Source organism: Oryctolagus cuniculus, chromosome 12, assembly GCF_051225735.1.
Source record: "Oryctolagus cuniculus isolate XC-2025 breed Fujian yellow rabbit chromosome 12, ASM5122573v1, whole genome shotgun sequence".
Lineage (NCBI taxonomy): Eukaryota > Metazoa > Chordata > Mammalia > Lagomorpha > Leporidae > Oryctolagus > Oryctolagus cuniculus.
The window spans coordinates 57,957,731-57,976,504 of record NC_142878.1 but is presented as its reverse complement, the minus strand read 5'-3'; the positions used below and the strand labels follow the sequence as shown (position 1 = coordinate 57,976,504).

Below are 18,774 nucleotides of genomic sequence, written 5' to 3'. Positions count from 1 at the left end.
AATATATAGTTTTCCTACATCTTAACTTTTGCTTAGGGTAGAACATACAGCTTGTCAAACCCATCAGTCATAAAGAATATACAACAATTAATAAAGATTCATTATGTGTGACTTAGAAGTATGTTTTAGGGAAATTTTTGCATGTTTAAAATTTGTAAATTAGCAACATTCTCTGGTACTTAGTTATCTGCTAATAAACTTTAAGTAAAAGAGATTGATTTGGTTGGTCATTTTCTTGTAAGGATTTAACAGTAATCTTTAGTATATGTAGATCTATTTTGTTCACTTAAGTAACTTTACAGAGTTCCATTAAATGGGACCACCATACTATTTTTTACACTTGATCTTAACCAAAAGGCCAAGAAACGATGCCATACTATTATTAAATTATTCTCCTATTATTAGGCACTTAACTGTGAAATTTTTGGAAATTGCAAACAATTCTGTAATGAACTTCCATTTTTACTTTTATGTAAGAAATTTGGTACTGATTCCTAGAAATAAAGTGGCTGGCTGACTAGGCATTTTTCTTAGTGGTTACAAGTGCCTGAGTTTGCCGGCGCCACGGCTCACTAGGCTAATCCTCCACCTGCGGCGCCAGCACACCGGGTTCTAGTCCCGGTCGGGGCGCTGGATTCTTTCCCGGTTGCCCCTCTTCCAGGCCAGCTCTCTGCTGTGGCCAGAGAGTGCAGTGGAGGATGGCCTAAGTGCTTGGGCCCTGCACCCGCATAGAAGACCAAGAGAAGCACCTGGCTCCTGGCTTCGGATCAGCGCGATGTGCCGGCTGCAGCGCGCCGGACGTGGTAGCCATTGGAGGGTGAACCAATGGCTAAAGGAAAACCTTTCTCTCTGTCTCTCTCTCTCTCACTGTCCACTCTGCCTGTCAAAAAAAAACAAAAACAAAAAACAAAAAAAACAAGTACCTGAGTTTGAGTCTCAGCACTGGCTCCTTAATCTAGCTTCCTGGTATTGCAGACTATAGGCAACAGATGGAGGCTCGAGTACTTGGGCCCTTAGCACCATGAGTGGGTTCCAGGCTTCTAGTTTCAGGTTGGTGCAGCCCTAGCTGTTGCAGGCATTTGGGGAGTAAACCAGCAGGTAGAAAATCCCTCTCCATTTGCATTACTGTTCTTTTCAGACAAAAATAACTTTTTTTTTCCAAGCAAAGTTAGTGAGAGAGAGAGACAGAGACAGAGAAAGGTCTTCCTTCCATTGGTTCACCCCCCCAAATGGCCGCTACAGCACTGCACCGATCTGAAGCCAGGAGGCAGGTGCTTCCTCCTGGTCTCCCATGTGGGTACAGGGCCCAAGCACTTGGACCATCCTCCTCTGCCCTCCCAGGCTACAGCGGAGAGCTGGACTGGAAGAGGAGCAACCGGGACTAGAACCTGGCGCCCTAACCAGGACTAGAACCCAGGGTGCTGGTACTACAGGCGGAGGATTAGCCTAGTGAGCCACGGCGCTGGCCTGAATTTTTTTTTTTTTTAAGATTATTTTAATGTTAAAAATATTTGAAATCCATTCATACATATGTATATACAAGAGTACTTCAAATAGTTCATGGAAAATGAAATCAAAAGATGTTAAATTTTTTGAAAAATTTGAGTTCCATATAGTTTTTTTTTTTTTTTTTTGACAGGCAGAGTGGACAGTGAGAGAGAGAGACAGAGAGGAAGGTCTTCCTTTTGCCGTTGGTTCACCCTCCAATGGCCGCCGTGGCCAGCGCGCTGCAGCCGGCGCACCGCGCTGATCCGATGGCAGGAGCCAGGTACTTTATCCTGGTCTCCCATGGGGTGCAGGGCCCAAGTGCTTGGCCATCCTCCACTGCACTCCCTGGCCACAGCAGAGAGCTGGCCTGGAAGAGGGGCAACCGGGACAGAATCTGGTGCCCCGACCGGGACTAGAACCCGGTATGCCTGAGCCGCAAGGCAGAGGATTAGCCTAGTGAGCCACGGCGCTGGCTCCATATAGTTTTTTCATACTACACATTTTCCATGAACTTTTTTTTTTTTTTTAGAGATTTATTTATTTATTTGAAAGTCAGAGTTACACAGAGAGAGGAGAGGTGGGTTGTGGTGGATCTTCCATAAGCTGGTTCACTCCCCAGTTGGCTACAATGGCCAGAGCTGTGCCGATCTGAAACCAGGAGCCAGGAGCTTCTTCAGGTCTCCCACGCGGGTGCAGGGGCCCAAGACTTGGGCCATCTTCCACTGCTTTCCCAGGCCATAGCAGAGAGCTGTATCAGAAGTGGAGCAGCTGGGACTAGAACTGGCGCCCATATGGGATGCCGGTGCTTCAGGCCATGGCGTTAACTCGCTGCGCCACAGCGCCAGCCCCTGAACTTTTTTTTTTTTTAATATAGTTGTTCATTCTTTTTTTTTTTTTTTTTTTTTTTAAGATTTATTGTATTTATTTGAAAGAGTTACAGAGAGAGGTAGAGATAGAGGGAGAGGTCTTCCATTCGTTGTTTCACTCCCCAGATGGCCACGACAGCTGGAGCTGTGCCAATCCGAAGCCAGGAGGTTTTCCAGGTCTCCCACATGGGTGCAGGGGCCCAAGGACTTGGCCATCTTTTACTGCTTTCCCAAGCCATAGCAGAGAGCTGGATCAGAAGAGGGGCAGTCAGGACTCGAACCAGCATCCATATGGGATACCAGTGCTTCAAGCCAGGGCTTTAACCTGCTGCACCACAGCCCCAGCCCCTCCATGAACTTTTTGAAGATCCCTTTATAAGCTAGCATTCTGCAGTCACAGATGTGCCCAAGAGAAATGAAAACTGTTTACTCAAGAATACGTACAAAAATGCATGTAGTGTCTTTCTTCGTAATTGTCCCAAACTGGAATACACAAATACCCTTCAATTGGTGACTGAGTAAACACAACATGCTACATCCATATAATGGGATACTACTGCAGTGTATGTGAATGCCAAATGCCTTATGCGAAGTCAAAGCACCTGTTGTCATTGTGTGATTTCTGGGTCTGGTGCTGTGCCTAGCAGGTAAAGCTGCCACCTGCAGTGCCAGCATCCCATCTGGGCACCAGTTCAAGTCCCTGCTGCTCCACTTCCCATCCAGCTCTCTGCTATGGCCTGGGAAAGCTGTACAAGATGGCCCAAATCCTTGGGCCCCTCTACCCACGTGGGAGACCTGGAAGAAGCTCCAGGCTCCTGGCTTCAGATCGGTGCAGCTGCAGCTATTGTAGCCATCTGAGAAGTGAACCAATGGATGGAAGACCTCTCTCTCTGCTTCTGCCCCTCTCTAATTCTGCCTTTCAAATAAATAAATCTTAAAAAAATAAATAAATAAAGCTGTGATTCCATTTATTTGACCTGGAAAAGGCAAAATTAGAGATGGAAAACAGATTTGTTGATGCAAGGGGCTGGGGTGGATTATAACATGGCATGAGTGAATTTTGAGTAGTGATGAAACGAAGTGGTAGAAAGCTGTTAATGTCATGGTGGTGAGTGCAAGTTTTCTAATATTGTGATTTCTCATTTGGAAGTACAGATTGTATCATTATCCACAAAAACTGGCACTTGTTTTCCTTGAAGTTACAGGCTTTTTAATTGATTTTTAAAAAAAGATATTTATTTATTTGAAAAGCAGAGTTACATAGAGAGGGTGAGACAGAGAGTGAGCTTCTATCCTCTGGTTTACTCTGCTTAATGGCTGCAACTGGTGGAGCTGGGCCAATGCAGAACCAGGAGCCAGGAGCTTCTTTTGGGTCTCCCATGTGGGTGCAGGGGCCCAAGCACTTGGACCATCTTCTGCTACTTTCCCAATCACATTAGCAGGTAGCTGGATTGGAAATGCAGCAGCCAGGACTCAAACTAGCACCCATATGGGATGCCAGTACTTCAGGTGGCTGTTTAACCCACTTTGCCACAGCATTGGCCCCTATTTCATTCAAATTTTTTAAAAAGATTTTCTTTTTAATTTATTTATTTGAGAGGTAGGGCTACAGACAGTGAGGGTGAGAGGCAAAGGGAAAGATCTTCCATCCGCTGGTTCACTCCCCAGATGGCCGCAACTGCTGGAGCTGAGCCGATCCAAAGCCAGGAGCTTCTTCTGGGTCTCCCATGTGGTACAGGGACCCAAGCAATTGGACCATTGTCCACTGCCCTCGCAGGCCACAGCAGAGAGCTGGATCGGAAGAGGAGAAGCTGAAATTAGAACAGGTACCCATATGGGATGCCGGTGCCACAGGTGGAGGATTACTACTGCTCCACAGTGCCAGCTCCTGTTTCATTCAATTTTTTTTTGGGGGGGGCGGGGGGCTGCGTATCCAAAACCAAATGAGCCTAACATAGTCAGTCATTCTTTCAGTGAAATTCTTGTGCCAAATGTGTATTTCCCATTTTTCCCAAAGAATTTTTAAAAAGTGGATTCTTTAAAGTTCAAAGTTAATAACATTAATAATTTTTCACTGCTTCATTAAGGATATTCTTTTTAAAAAAGTTACCTTTTTCAAAATACGGCATGGAAGTGAGGAACACAAAGCGTTTTCACAAATTCATGAAAATGAATATTTTGAAAAAATTTTGCAAGTGCTTCTAATTTTTTTGCACAGATATGAGCTTATCTTTTAATTCAATTTTTTCATGAACTATTTTGAGTACCCTCATAACCATGATAGGTGTGCTGCCTGGGCTCATTCTAGCAGTTTTAGTCACCATTATCTTTGGATCATCATGTAGATAAGCTTGTAGAAATAGTAGGGGGAAAAAGTAGTGTCTTAGTATTGATGCTGAAGTCCTTCTAGATTCCTTGTAAAGATCTTAGGTGTCATGAGAGGTTTACACAATACACTTTGAAACCCTGCATTAAAGGTCTAGGTTTTCATTGCTGGGTTTTTATATTTGCTGGCCATGCTAAAGGATTATATTTACTTTTTAAAGTATCTGTGGAAGTAACATATTTCAAAAGTAAAGTCTCCAAGAATGAAATATTCTATTTTGCAGTTCAAACACACTCCACCAGGTGGCATCATACCTCTGCTTGTTGCCAACGCTTCCCAAAAATGAAGACACAACTTTTGATAAAGAATTTCTTCTAGAACTACTGGTAAATATTAGTATTCTCTAATTCAAACATAGTTTTTCTTGCCTTTCTAAGTCACTGATAAAGACTTAGGTTGATAAAGATTTTTTCTGGGTTAAAGATTAAGTAGAAATTTTTGAAATTATATTTTTTGATTTTTGTTATTTTTTCCCCCCTCACCTCTTAAATTTGCCTTTTGTTAAGTCTGTTTTCTCATCTCTTGAATATCTTTTTTTAAGTCTTATGTTTTAAAACTTTTTTGGCCGGCGCCGTGGCTCATTAGGCTAATCCTCCGCCTTGCGGCGCCGGCACACCAGGTTCTAGTCCCAGTCGGGGCGCCGGATTCTGTCCCGGTTGCCCCTCTTCCAGGCTAGCTCTCTGCTGTGGCCAGGGAGTGCAGTGGAGGATGGCCCAAGTCCTTGGACCCTGCACCCCATGGGAGACCAGGAGAAGCACCTGGCTCCTGCCATCGGATCAGCACGGTGCGGCAGCCATTGGAGGGTGAACCAACAGCAAAGGAAGACCTTTCTCTCTGTCTCTCTCTCTCTCTCACTGTCCACTCTGCCTGTCAAAAAAAAAAAACCAACTTTTTTATGGCTTGGATTTATTCCATTAGCAAGCATTTGTGAGCATAGTGCCTTGTATATTAAGTCACACCTTCATCACTAGAAAATTTCAGGGATGTCTAGAAATATAGTTATCATTGACCCAGAGGATGAATTCTAAGAGATTTTTTCATAATTTTTTAGAAGTCAAAGTCTTTTTTTTATGATTTTATTCATTTATTTCAAAGTCAGAGCTACACAGAGAGAGAAGGAGAAGCAGAGAGAGAGAGAGAGAGAGAGGTCTTCCATCCACTGATTCACTCCCCAGATGGCTGCAACAGCCAGAGCTGTGCCAATCCAAAGCACCTGGGCCAACCTCTACTACCTTCCCAGGCCACAGCAGAGAGCTGGATTGGAAGTGCAGCAGCCAGGACTAGAACCAGCACTCATATGGGATGCTGGCACTGGAGGTGGCTACCGGCTAGGCCACAGTGCCGGCTCAGAAGTCAAAGTCTTTAACTTCCAAAGTAATACCTTTTGCTGTAAAGCTTTTTTTTTATTACCTGATTGAACATTACACAATGTATATATCAATCAAAATGTCACATGGTATCCCTTGAGTTTTAAAATTTTTGTGTGTCAGTTCCAAGAAAGTTTTTTGTGTCAGTTTTCTAGTCAAAGTAATATACCATTTTATAAATGAAACACAGTACTGATGTATTTGATGTTAAAGAGTGGAAATTTCCTTCCCCTCTGACTCCCAGTATAATCCTCAGAGGTAATTACTGATTTCATCTGTTTCATATACATCAAAACTCAAGTTCTTTCAGTAGTTTTATACATCTGCATAGAACTTCACATAGTATAGTAGGAATCCAGTTTTTGTGTATTTTCTAACATAGATTGAATCATGCTGTATTGTTCTATATAGCTTCCTTTTTTTCTTTTAATGTTATATTTTGGGAGTTAGCCCACTTACATAGTGTAGAAGTACCTTATTTTTAAATTCAGTATAATATTTTTATTAAATGGGTGAATATTTTACCATACCCCTGCCAGAGAATAGTTAGGTTGTTGACAGTTTTCACTTTTACAGGTAATGTTGCAATCCTTATATGCTTTTTTTGCCCATTTGTGAAAATTTAGGATAGATACCTAGAAGTAAAATTATTTGATTGAAATGTCTACTTGTTTCACCAGTAACACATTCTAAAAAATGATCCTCCAAAAGATATGTATCCCACCAACCATGTGTTACCATGTCTCCTTAAGCTGTTCACCAACTCTGGATGTTATCAGCTTTTCTGTTTGGCTCTTCTAATTAGCAAAAAAAAATAATTTTTTGTTTCCTTATTGCTATATGATTAATTTTTTCATGTTTCAAGAGTTTTTATTTTAAAATAAACATACTGTATTGATATGTGTATATATTTTTCTTACACATGTGGAATCATATTAGATATATACTAAGGTTGTGATTTGTTTTCCAAATTAATATTTTTAATATAGACATAAAGACAGTCTCTCACTGTAAGAAAGACATATGCTAGTTTTTGGGTCATTGATGGGAAACAATTTGTAGCAGGTGTTTAAGCCTAGTGACAGGTGTTTAAGTGCCATCTGGGGAGAAATCCTTGGGATGGGTTTTAAATTAATTCAAATATGGAAATTATTTTTTTCTTTTTTTAATACTTTTTTCTTGATATGTTCAATTGCATGAAGTATGTCTTTGCCTGCCTTGTTACAAGTCATTTTTCATTGTCTCTGACTGTAAGTACCTCCTAAAAATTCTTGTTTTTGCCAATGTAAAAATCTCTTGTGAGTCAAGTTTTTGGAAGTCTTTTCTGAAAAAAGACATTAGGATTTTTTTCCCAGGAATCTTCCTGATGGGAAACAGGTTTGAGTGTAAAGTTCATTGTATGCCTTTTAGGGTCCTGTAGCTAGATTTTTATCTAGAAAATTTAAATAGTTACACCAAAAGAAATACAGATTTTTTAATCTATAGTGCTGTAACATTATCTTTTGTTTCTTCATTTTCCCAAAGGATTTCCCAGGCTTTGTATTCTTCTAATATGCAAATTATTATTAAAAGTTGAAAAACACAGATTGTTTAGGTATTACAGTATCTTCTTTTCTAAAATGTCATCTGGGGGACAGAATTGTGGTACAGCACGTTAAGACATTGCCTGCAATTTCAGCATCTCATGAGCGTTGGTTCAAGTACTGGCTGCTCTACTTCCAGTCTACTTCCTTACTTTCTGGTAAACTTCTCCATAAATTATTTTGATCAAAAAAAGTTACTTCTAACTTTCTGTGTGAACCTGTTTCCTTTTAGGTATCTCGTCATGAGCGTCGAATTTCTCAGATTCAGCAGTTGAACCAGATGCCTTTGTATCCAACTGAAAAAATTATATGGGATGAAAATATTGTTCCAACTGAATATTATTCTGGGGAAGGTATGATACAGAAATGCAAGACTCAGGTGTATATCATGAAAGTTAATTTGATATTCATCATATGTCATTGAAAATGTACTCCAATCTATCTATCTATTGATATATTAGGAGAATTTTCTGATACTCTGAAGTTCAACTGTAGCAGCTAGAAAATATTTAGCATTTCAAATGCTTAGCACTAAGGATTTTTATTAAATTGAAGTATACCTGAATACCTATTTTTTGACAATAAAAGAATTATATTTGTGTTTTTAAGGAGACCTAATAAGGCAGGAAGTGTGGCTTTCATTGTGTCACTAGACAGATTATGTTTGGTAGAGATTTTTTTTTCAAAGCCTTATTAGAGGCTATTTGAATTCGTTGTTAAAGCCAGGTAATGACCACCAGAAAGACATTATCATTAGTTGGTAATAAACACCTGTAATCTAAAATGATTCTGCCTAGTTTGTCTACCTTCCTGTTTCACTTGATTTGGTTTTAAATGCTTTTTGCTCATCCTTTGAGGATGAGAATTTGCTACAATTGAGTATTGCCAAAAGTATGTTGTGACATATCTTGAAAGAAATTTCATAGGAAATCTTTTGAACAATGGGATTATTTACAGAAATGAAGTATTTTAAAGACATCATAAATACGAGTATCAGTACATTTACTTAAAATCAGTTGCTTCAGAGTCATATCCTGGAGCCATAACTCCAATAAGACCAGTGCACTAAAATTGTGCTGCATTTCAGAATAGGCAGTCTTCGTATCTTTTTATGGTCATGTAGTTATTAATGTGTAGCTTTCGTTGTTCTAGGGATATACACTTGGATGATGAAAATATGAAGAGTGAGATAGTGATTGCTATGAAAGTTAGGAAATTTTAATTTTCAGGTAGGGGAAGAAGCTATAACTAAGAACAGTACATCAGAGGGTTCTGGGTTACCTGACAAGATGACTGCAAGATTTCATTTTTAAAATTTTTTCTTGGTATCTTTTTATATCCCTTTCCTTTCTTTCTGTTGGAGTACCTTCATTGGTTAACCTATAGTTTCCCACAGTCTAGATATTTTTCTTTTTGAATACTCATGGCACCAGTATACCATGTCTGTTTGCTGTTTACTTTTCTTGCAAATTGGCACCAGAATGTAGAGGCTTGATTAGGCTGAGGTTCTCCTTTGGTAAGATTCTTGTTGATAGTGTGTTTAGTTAGGAGGTACTATTTCTGTTTTCACATTGAGTCTTGATTAATAGATTTGTTAATTCAGTGATAATCGCAGAATGGTGAAAATTTAATTTTTTTAATTAAAATGTGCTTTGAAAGAGATGCTTTCCTTCAGCCTATAGCCTGAATGAAATTGAATCAGATTACAAGTCAGTGTACTAATATAAGTGATGATAAATCTTTATGCATTGATGTTTGTTGCCTCAAAGTTCATTATTGAGGAAGTGTGATGGATAATGAGGTTGAAAATAAGATGTGTTTTGGATTTTTTTTTAATTTTTTTGATATTGTTGTGGAATGTTTGGTCACTTACTACCCAACAGAAATAATGTTAAGCGAGGATAATAGAATACTGTTCATTAAGATATTCATAGGAGAAGATAACCTACAAGCAATTCCTTGTCCTTAAAGTCTAGTCAGAAGGCATGTTCAGAGCACAGTAATAGTTACTGGAGATTAAATTTTTGTAATATATAAATTTAGTTTTATGATTAATTTTGTTATGGGATAAGTTTGGAAGTAGAATTATCACTTCAAGATTTGCCAGATAAGGGACAGCTATTTGGCCTTGCAGTTAAGACACTGGTTAAGACGCATGTGGTCCACATCAGAGTATCTAAGTTTAATACATAGCTCTGTTCATGAGTCCAACTTCCTGCTTAATGCAAACCCTATGAGGCAGGTAATTGTTCAAGTAATCTGGGTTCCTGTCACCCACTTCAGAGACCTGGATTAAGTTCCCAGCTCTAGCTCATTCCAGTCCCAGACGTTGCAGACATTTGGGAAATGACCAGTGGATGGGAGCTTGCTTTCTCTGTTTCTGTCATTCTTTCGACCTCTGTCTCTATGCCTCTTAATTAATTTTAAAATGATTTGCCAGATAGAACTTAGTTGATAAAAGAAGAATTTTTAAAATACTTGAGACTGTGTTAGTGTTTTCTTCAGATGCTTCTAAGAAGCACTGTTTGCGTATGAATCACTGATGCATTAAAAATATTTATAAAACTCATTCTGCACCTCCAGCTCTTGATAGAGAGCCTATGTTAACTTGTTATGAAATTCTTTGTGATACTAAAAAGAAAACATAGTCATATATGTTCAGAAATCATTAGATTCTTAACAAATTCATTGTTTTGGGGGGGTTTGTTTTTGTTTTTGTTTTTAGTGTGTAGAATAGATGTCTGATTAGAAGAGTAGTTCATATATGAGTATTATTTTCCTTTTCAGGTTGTCTTGCTCTTCCCAAGTTGAATTTGCAGTTTTTGACTCTTCATGACTACCTCCTAAGGAACTTCAATCTCTTTCGCTTGGAATCAACATATGAAATTAGGCAAGACATTGAAGATAGTGTCAGCAGGATGAAGCCCTGGTTAGTAAATTGGTTCCATTTGTAAGAAGAGATACAAGCAGTGATTGTTTTACTTCTGTTAGAAGCTTCATAAATGTATTTATAGATAATTTACCTGGCATGAAAATGTTCTCTAAAATACAAGTTATTTATTCTTTGAGAAATTAAAACACATCAAAAGCACTAAAATATAGACCATATCTGGGTATTTGGGGATGAGTATGAGGTTGGAGGGATAAGGGAGAAAAAGCTATTATGCTTAGAGAGGGAAGGAAGAAATATAGAATAGGCTGGATGTTGGTAAAAAATGAAGAAGGAAAGAAATGAATTGGCCTGCAGGACTGTACTATGCTAGGATGGTGTAAATCTTGGATGAAGCTTATCTAAAGGGATTTTTTTTTTTTTTTTTTTGGACAGGTAGAGTTATAGTGAGAGAGAGAGACAGAGAGAAAGGTCTTCCTTCCGTTGGTTCACTCCCCAAATGGCCACTACGGCCGGCACTGTGCCAATCCGAAGCCAGGAGCCAGGTGCTTCTCCTGGTCTCCCATGGGGTGCAGGGTCCAAGGACTTGGGCCATCCTCCACTGCACTCCTGGGCCATAGCAGAGAGCTGGCCTGGAAGAGGGGCAACTGGGACAGAATCCGGCATCCCGACCGGGACTAGAACCCGGTGTGCCGGTGCCGCTAGGCGGAGGATTAGCCTGTTGAGCCGCGGCGCCGGCCAAAAGGGATATTCTACTACCTTACCTGCTCTTGGGATTGTTGTCAGTTGTCTCATTCAGCCTGTCTTAGGGATGGGGAATGTTGCCGAACATTACATGGATTGGGATATAGAAAAATCCTCTCTGGCCCTCCATTCATAGACTACTTGAATAGACTAAATCATCAGAATCATCAGGATTTACTTTTGGGACCATTTGAGTAGGTCTGGTTATTTGAGGAATCTTTCTGTTTAAACATGACTCCCTACCTGCTAGCTCATGTATGGAATTCCTTTAGCTAAGAAACATCTTCCATTCCAGTTACCATAGGCAATTCTGCATTATAGGACTTGTGGAGGTTAAATTTGGTTGGTTAAACATGACTGACTTTGGCTACATGTTCTTTATTCATTGTTTCATTCTAAGGGAAGTAGAATGGAGATAAGGTATGTATCACAAGTAATCATAATTAATTAAAGTTAACTTTGTGAAATGAACTTCTTTTAATTATGTTCTGATCACACCATGTATATACATACACAGTTGTATTTCATTACATTGCTCTAATGTAAGCAGATTCAGGTATTTTCCAGGCCTGTTCTCTCCTTACTAATTACAGAGAGCCACCATAGACACTGTGATTATGATCTATTTTTTCACTTCCATATTTTATATACAGTTCTATTTTTTTAATTATTATGTGAAAAGTTATTCTGGGTGAGACTATAAAACACACAGCCCAGAGTATTTTTGACTTAATAATCGGTTGAGTCAGTGGGCAGGCCAGCACTCTGAAATTTGTATACCCACAGGCTGATCATCCCTGCCCGCAGCTTTGCCGAAATTATTGCCCATTGTTCGGACTCTGGGGGAGTACTTGATCAGAAAACTTCCTTACAGTTTATCGTTACCTTGAGTTTATATCGTCAGATTCTAGGCTTAATTTTGGTCATTTTCCAAACTAGGAGTTTATTAACTAACAGTTCAACAGAAGGAATTAATTTAATTTTGTTTAAATGCCAAATACAGCAGAAAAAATTTTCATGGTCTGTTCATAAAGGAATTTTTTAAAATTTTACCATGTTATGACAGGGGAAAAGAAATGTCACTTTTTGAAGTTAATTCATTCACCTTTATAACAATAAATAATTCCAAGTATACGTTCCTAATTCGCATGGTTGAAAACTTAAAAGACCAACACATGGGCCAGTGTTCTTTTCTGTACATGCATCCTGAGGGCAGAAAACTAGCAGGGATACTTTTTACTTATTATATAATTCTAATCATCATGTTTTCAAGCTGCAAAAGCCACTGAGCAGCAGTAAGAGAGGATGTTCTTGTAAGCGGCAGAAATCTATCTTTTTAATGCTTTATGTTTCAAGTGGATTTTGTAAGGAAAAGGAGTAATGAGAGCAGATTAGTGGTTGCCTAGGGATGAGAACAGGAATTGACTGTAGATGGACCTTAGAGATCTTTTTTGAGGGTGATGGTAATGTTCTAAAATTGGGTTGTGATGATGGATATACAACTCGTAAATTTACTAAAAATCATTGAATTGTATGTTCACAATGCATGAGTTTTATGATATATAAATGGTACTTCAGTGTGAATTTTTTACAGTAAAGCTGTAAAAAATAAAGGAAGTGATAAAAAGCTATTTCACAAGTATTTAAACATAAGGTAATGTTCCAGTACTAACCAAGTCATTGAATTGCAGAACATTTAATTAGTTTCTTCCTTTGATATTACAAAGTTCTGTGACTTTTTATTCTGACACAAAGCATATACATAGGATGTAATTTATTTTTGTAAGCATTACATTTTTTGGCAGTACTTTCTAATTTTGGAGTGCTGCTGTAGTTTTTATGTTATAGATTTCCCAAATACACTGTTTCATCTAAGAACTAAAGCATTAGTTTAGACTGCCATAAGAAAGAATGAGTACTTTCTATGCTGCTCTACGGCAAAATCGTTTAAATGATTTAAGTATTATGTCCCAAAGGAAGCATTTGCATAGATATTATCATTTGTATGCTTGTTTTAATTTTTTTTAATCACAACTTGTTCTAAAATATATTTGAAGCAACTTAGAGTAATGCTAAAAGTACAGGTGATAAAACATACAAATTGAGTCTGTCTTGATGAAGAAGAAAAAAAGACAAATGCTCAGATCTCTTTCCAAGAGAGAAGGATATCTCTTTACTTTCTTTTCTTTTCTGGACCATGTTTACCTTTTACAGCATTAGAATTTGAAATACAACTAAGTAAAGATGTCCAGAAATAAAGATGAGATAGATAGACCCAGTGGTCGTTGATCACCACTAGACCCTTCTTATAAGAAACACTAAGGGGAAGTCTGAAAGTCAAGCTGCAGGGAAAGGTTACTAATTAGTAACATGGGGGCTGGCGCTGTGGCATAGTGGGTAAAGCCGCCACCTCCAGTGCCGGTATCCCCTGTGGGCTCCAGTTCGAATCCTGGCTGCTCCACTTTCAATTCAGCTCTCTGCTATGGCCTGGGAAAGCAGTACAAGATGGCCCAAGTTCTTTAGCCACTGCACCCATGTGGGAGACCCGGAAGAAGCTCCTGTCTCCTGGTTCTAGATCAGCTGAGTTCTGGCCGTTGTGATCATTTGGGGAGTGAACCAGCGGATAAAAGACCTCTCTCTCTGCCTCTCCTCTCTCTGTGTAACTCTGACTTTCAAGTAAATAAATAAATCTTAAAAATAAATAAATAAATAAATATTAAAAAGATAAAAAATTAAAAAAAATTAGTAACATGAAAGACTGAATAGCTAAAACAGTCTTGATGAAGAAGAAAGCTAGAGATAGCATACTTCCTGATTTTAAAATATATTACAAAATTATTGCAATCAGTTAATATGGTCCTGGCACAAAAACAGACACACAAACCATTGGAAGAGGATAGAAAACCCAGAAATGAACTCAGGCATATATGATTGTCTATGCTAAGAATACACGATGGGGAAAGGATAGTCTTTTCAAAAAAATGGTGTTAGTAAAACTGGGTGTCCACATGCAAAAAAGAAAAAGAAATTGGATCCCTATATTACACTACACAAAAAAAAAATGAGCTCAGAATAGATTAAAGACTTAAAAATAAGACATGAAATCATATATTTTGTAGAAGAATACAGAAGGGGAGTCTCCATGGTTCTGTTTTTGACAGTAAATTTTTTGGATACGACACCGAAAACACAGGCAACAAAAGCAAAAATAAACAAGAGAGGACTACATCAAACAAATTCTGTACCACAAAGAAAATAATAAACAAAGTGAAGTTCTATAGAATGGGAAAAACTATTTGCAAGCCACAAATCCAGTAGGGATTAATAGCCAGAATATATAAGGGACTCATACAACTTAATAGTAAAAAAAACCCTACAAATAATCCAATTAAAATGGCAAAGGACTTGAATAGATATTTTTTCAAAGAAGGCATACAAAAGCCAACAAGTGTATGGAAAAGTGTTCAGCCTTGTCAGTGGGTTGCCAATCAAAACCACAGTGATATTATCGTCTCACACCTGATAGAATGAGGCTTCTATCAAAAAGTCAGAAGTGTTGACAAGGATGCCACATTTTTGATGGCAATGTGAATTTGTATAACCATTATAGAAAACAGTTTGGAGGTTCCTCAAAAAATTAAAAATAAAGCTACCATATGATTCAATAATCCAACTTCTAGTTAAACTCATATATCCAAAAGAAATAAAGTCACCTTTGTAAGAAGAAATCTGGGCCGGCGCTGCAGCTCACTAGGCTAATCCTCCGCCTTGCGGCGCCAGCACACCGGGTTCTAGTCCCGGTCGGGGCGCCGGATCTGTCCCGGTTGCCCCTCTTCCAGGCCAGCTCTCTGCTGTGGTGCGGGAGTGCAGTGGAGGATGGCCCCAAGTGCTTGGGCCCTGCACCCCATGGGAGACCAGGAGGAAGCACCTGGCTCCTGCCTTCGGATCAGTGCAGTGCGCTGACTGCGGCGGCCATTGGAGGGTGAACCAACGGCAAAGGAAGACCTTTCTCTCTGTCTCTCTCTCTCTCACTGTCCACTCTGTCTGTCAAAAAATAAAAAAAAAAGAAGAAATCTGTTCACTCATGTTCATTGCAGATTATCAACAATATCCTAGATGTGGAAACAGTTTGTGTTCATTGAGGGATAAATGAGTAAAAAAAAATATGAAAGTGTATGTATGTGTATACCATGCCACAGTAGAATGCACACACACTCACAATAGGATAATTCAGCCTTAAGAAAGAAGGCTGCCATTTTCAACCACATGGGCCATCCTGGAATACATTATACTAGCTGAAATAAGCCAAATTACAGAAAGATAGATTCTGATGATCTCATATACCACATATTGAATCTGAAATAGTCAAACTCATAGAAACTCCTAGAGTAGAAGGGTGGCTATTGGGGTTTAGGTTGTGGGGAGTGGGGAGGATCTGTCAAGAGGATACATGCAGTGTGTGCTATGATTAATGTAATGTTTTATATATTTGACATTTGCTAGAAGAGTAGGTCTGTGTATTGTTACCTCACACCAAAAAATAATAACTGTGTGAACATGTTCATTAGCTTGATTTGATAAGAATTTCACAGTGTATATGTATATGAAAGCATGTTGTGTTCCTTATGTTTATGTAATGTTTCAATTATACCTCAGTGAAGCTGAAATAAAACTAATAATGTAATTCTAGATTTTTTTTCTTTTATATAATGCCTTAGCTCTAAAACAATATTACTCACTTAACATTGCCTTTTTTATCTAGGAGAAGGGAATATTCTTTTATTTCCTGTATATTTGCAATTTAAATTTTTTAAAAAAATTCAGAAATAAGGGCTATTAATGTTAGGAAGAAATGCTAGCTAAACATGTATTCTTGCTGATTTTATTTGAAAGTTGAAGCAAAGCTATTTTTTGTTGGAGTAATCCTGCACTTTTTTTTTTTTTTTTCCAGGCAATCTGAGTATGGCGGTGTTGTGTTTGGTGGTTGGGCACGAATGGCCCAGCCCATCGTGGCTTTCACTGTAGTTGAGGTTGCCAAACCCAACATAGGTGAAAACTGGCCCACCCGAGTTCGTGCAGATGTTACCATCAATCTGAATGTCAGGGATCATATCAAAGATGAGTGGGAAGGTAATTTTGTATTTCAAAAAATGAAGTCACCTTTTACCTTTTTAGTTTCTTGATTTCTACGTACAGCATTAACAAAGTTACTAACTATAAACTATCATTAGATTTTTGTCTTTGAAATTTGACTTAAAGAATAGTGAGTGTTCTGCCTCAGAAAGCACAGCTATCGTGGGCTAGATGCAAATGACTGAAGAGAAGAGATAGGTGTACTCATTATAGTAAAAGTTTTTTTTTTTTTTTTTTTTTTTTTTCCAAATGTGGATCTTAAGATGTGTCCAGGTAAAATGATCTGCTTTAGGAAGAATAAGCAGTCATCCCTCAGTGATGCCAAAAAGTGATTCCTACATGGGAACTAAATGACTTCTCAAGGCCACTTTTTTGACTCTAAGACTTAGAAGTTTTAATGAATTGTGCATATTACGAGGTGTCTAGTAGTGTAACTCAGGTGGTAGAACAGTTACTAGGTTCTTACTGCTTCTTTGGGTGATAAACTGTAGTCAATATTATGAATCAGAGTTGTTACTTCTGGCTTTTCTGACACTTGAACACTACTACAAATTAAAATAAATCATAATGGTTCCTATACTATTAGCCACACATTGACATTCCTGATGTAATTTTATATTTTGTTACCAAAGTTACGAGTAAGCAGACTGTTTAACATTTTTATCATATAATGACTGAAGAGAGATTAAGTGACATGACATTATGTGCTGTGAGGTGTAATTTTATGTCCCTTGACTTTAATACTGTCTACTTTTGATAGAACTGGGAAGCCATTGAGTCCATTATTTAGTTTAATTATGAGAAGCTATGTACTTTGGCACAGGTCTCCTGTTTTTTGACATTCTCTTAACAAAAATTTCACCATTTGTCAACTGAAACTGTAGATCCAACTGTCTTTCTCAAGATGATATCTATAAACAATGCTTTTGTGCCTTGATGGATTATTCTCAAGTTGACCTGTTCTAGTGAATGCAATTTAGGCTGTGATTGAAATAACACTGATGGATAGCTTAAACTGATATGAGAAACCTGCTGAATATTATATAGATGAATTATATGTCAACCATATTTTTGGTTACTTATTAAGAATGTTAAAAATAAGGATGATGACGAGCATCCAATTTTGGAGCAGTAGTGTGACTTGGAGGGCTTACTCAGTAATAATGAATTCATGACACTAAAGTTTCTAATTTTAATGTAAAGAGGTTTTCGTTTTAATTATAACTATCAAATATTGAATATTATAGGAAAACCCATAATTGTGTTAGAATGCAAATGTAATCCTTAATAGCTCCAGATATTTTGAATGTTTCTAATATCTCTATCCAAAATAACAGGTTAAGAATTTGCCAGCAAAAGTCTGAAAATAATGAAATTCTAATAAGTGAAAATGTCTTTATGTTTTACCAGGATTACGTAAACATGATGTGTGCTTTTTAATTACCGTGAGGCCCACAAAACCTTACGGCACTAAGTTTGACCGAAGGAGACCTTTCATTGAGCAGGTCGGGCTGGTTTATGTTAGAGGCTGTGAAATCCAGGGCATGCTGGATGATAAAGGGCGTGTCATTGAAGATGGTATGGAGTTCCAATATATTTGAAAAAATGTGTGTATAGAGTGATAAATTTCCTTGCCTTTTTCCTCTTTTTGCTTCTTAGGTAAAAACTTTAGTTGTTGTACATACTAAATAAAGAACAAAGCAGTATACATGAAATACTTATAAGTTACCTATCTCATAGTTTTAGAAGTAGTTAAAATGATTTCTAAACTTCTGTGTTAGACTTTGGAAAGGACAGGATCTTTTGAAATCAACCTTTATTCAAAATTTTCCCTTTAAATACTTTACAATACTTTTTTCACAAACCTCTAAATATTAAAATTGTTTAAATTTGTTTTTATTCAGTGATATATTTGCCTAATTTTTCCTTCTCAAAATGTTACTGTTTTAATTCACTGTAGCAGTGGTTCTTAGTTGGAATCAGTAGTACTCTACATTTGGATATGTACAGTGCTGTTTGGATTGTGAGATGACTGAGGAAGGGGTGGGGAATGGCAGGCTGTCTCTGAGCTTCTCTGATCTTTCACTTAATAATCCATATTTTTGTGTATGTGAGATTTCTTTTCATGCTGATGATTTTAGATATGGAATGGGGAAAATTAGAATGATCAACTTCTGTCATTAAGGAATCAGAAAACTATATCTTGAATACTAAAACGCATATGCTTACTTAATAAAAAAATACGTATTGTATGTAAGGCGTAGTAGGAGCTTTGACAGACCAAGTTCAGTTCTTTTACTTCTAAGAGCTCCTCATT

The 18,774-nt window shown here is 37.9% G+C and overlaps 1 protein-coding gene across 1 annotated transcript in view; it reads left to right on the top strand.

Moving 5' to 3' along the window:
* AQR (aquarius intron-binding spliceosomal factor) overlaps positions 1-18,774 on the top strand; it is a 104,204-nt gene that overhangs the window by 37,544 nt on the left and 47,886 nt on the right. Inside the window, exons 14-18 of the mRNA XM_002717997.6 lie at positions 4,964-5,066; positions 7,923-8,043; positions 10,478-10,619; positions 16,276-16,454; positions 17,868-18,035. Of these exons, the coding sequence (XP_002718043.3) occupies positions 4,964-5,066; positions 7,923-8,043; positions 10,478-10,619; positions 16,276-16,454; positions 17,868-18,035 (713 nt within the window). The remainder of the gene's footprint in view (positions 1-4,963; positions 5,067-7,922; positions 8,044-10,477; positions 10,620-16,275; positions 16,455-17,867; positions 18,036-18,774) is intronic.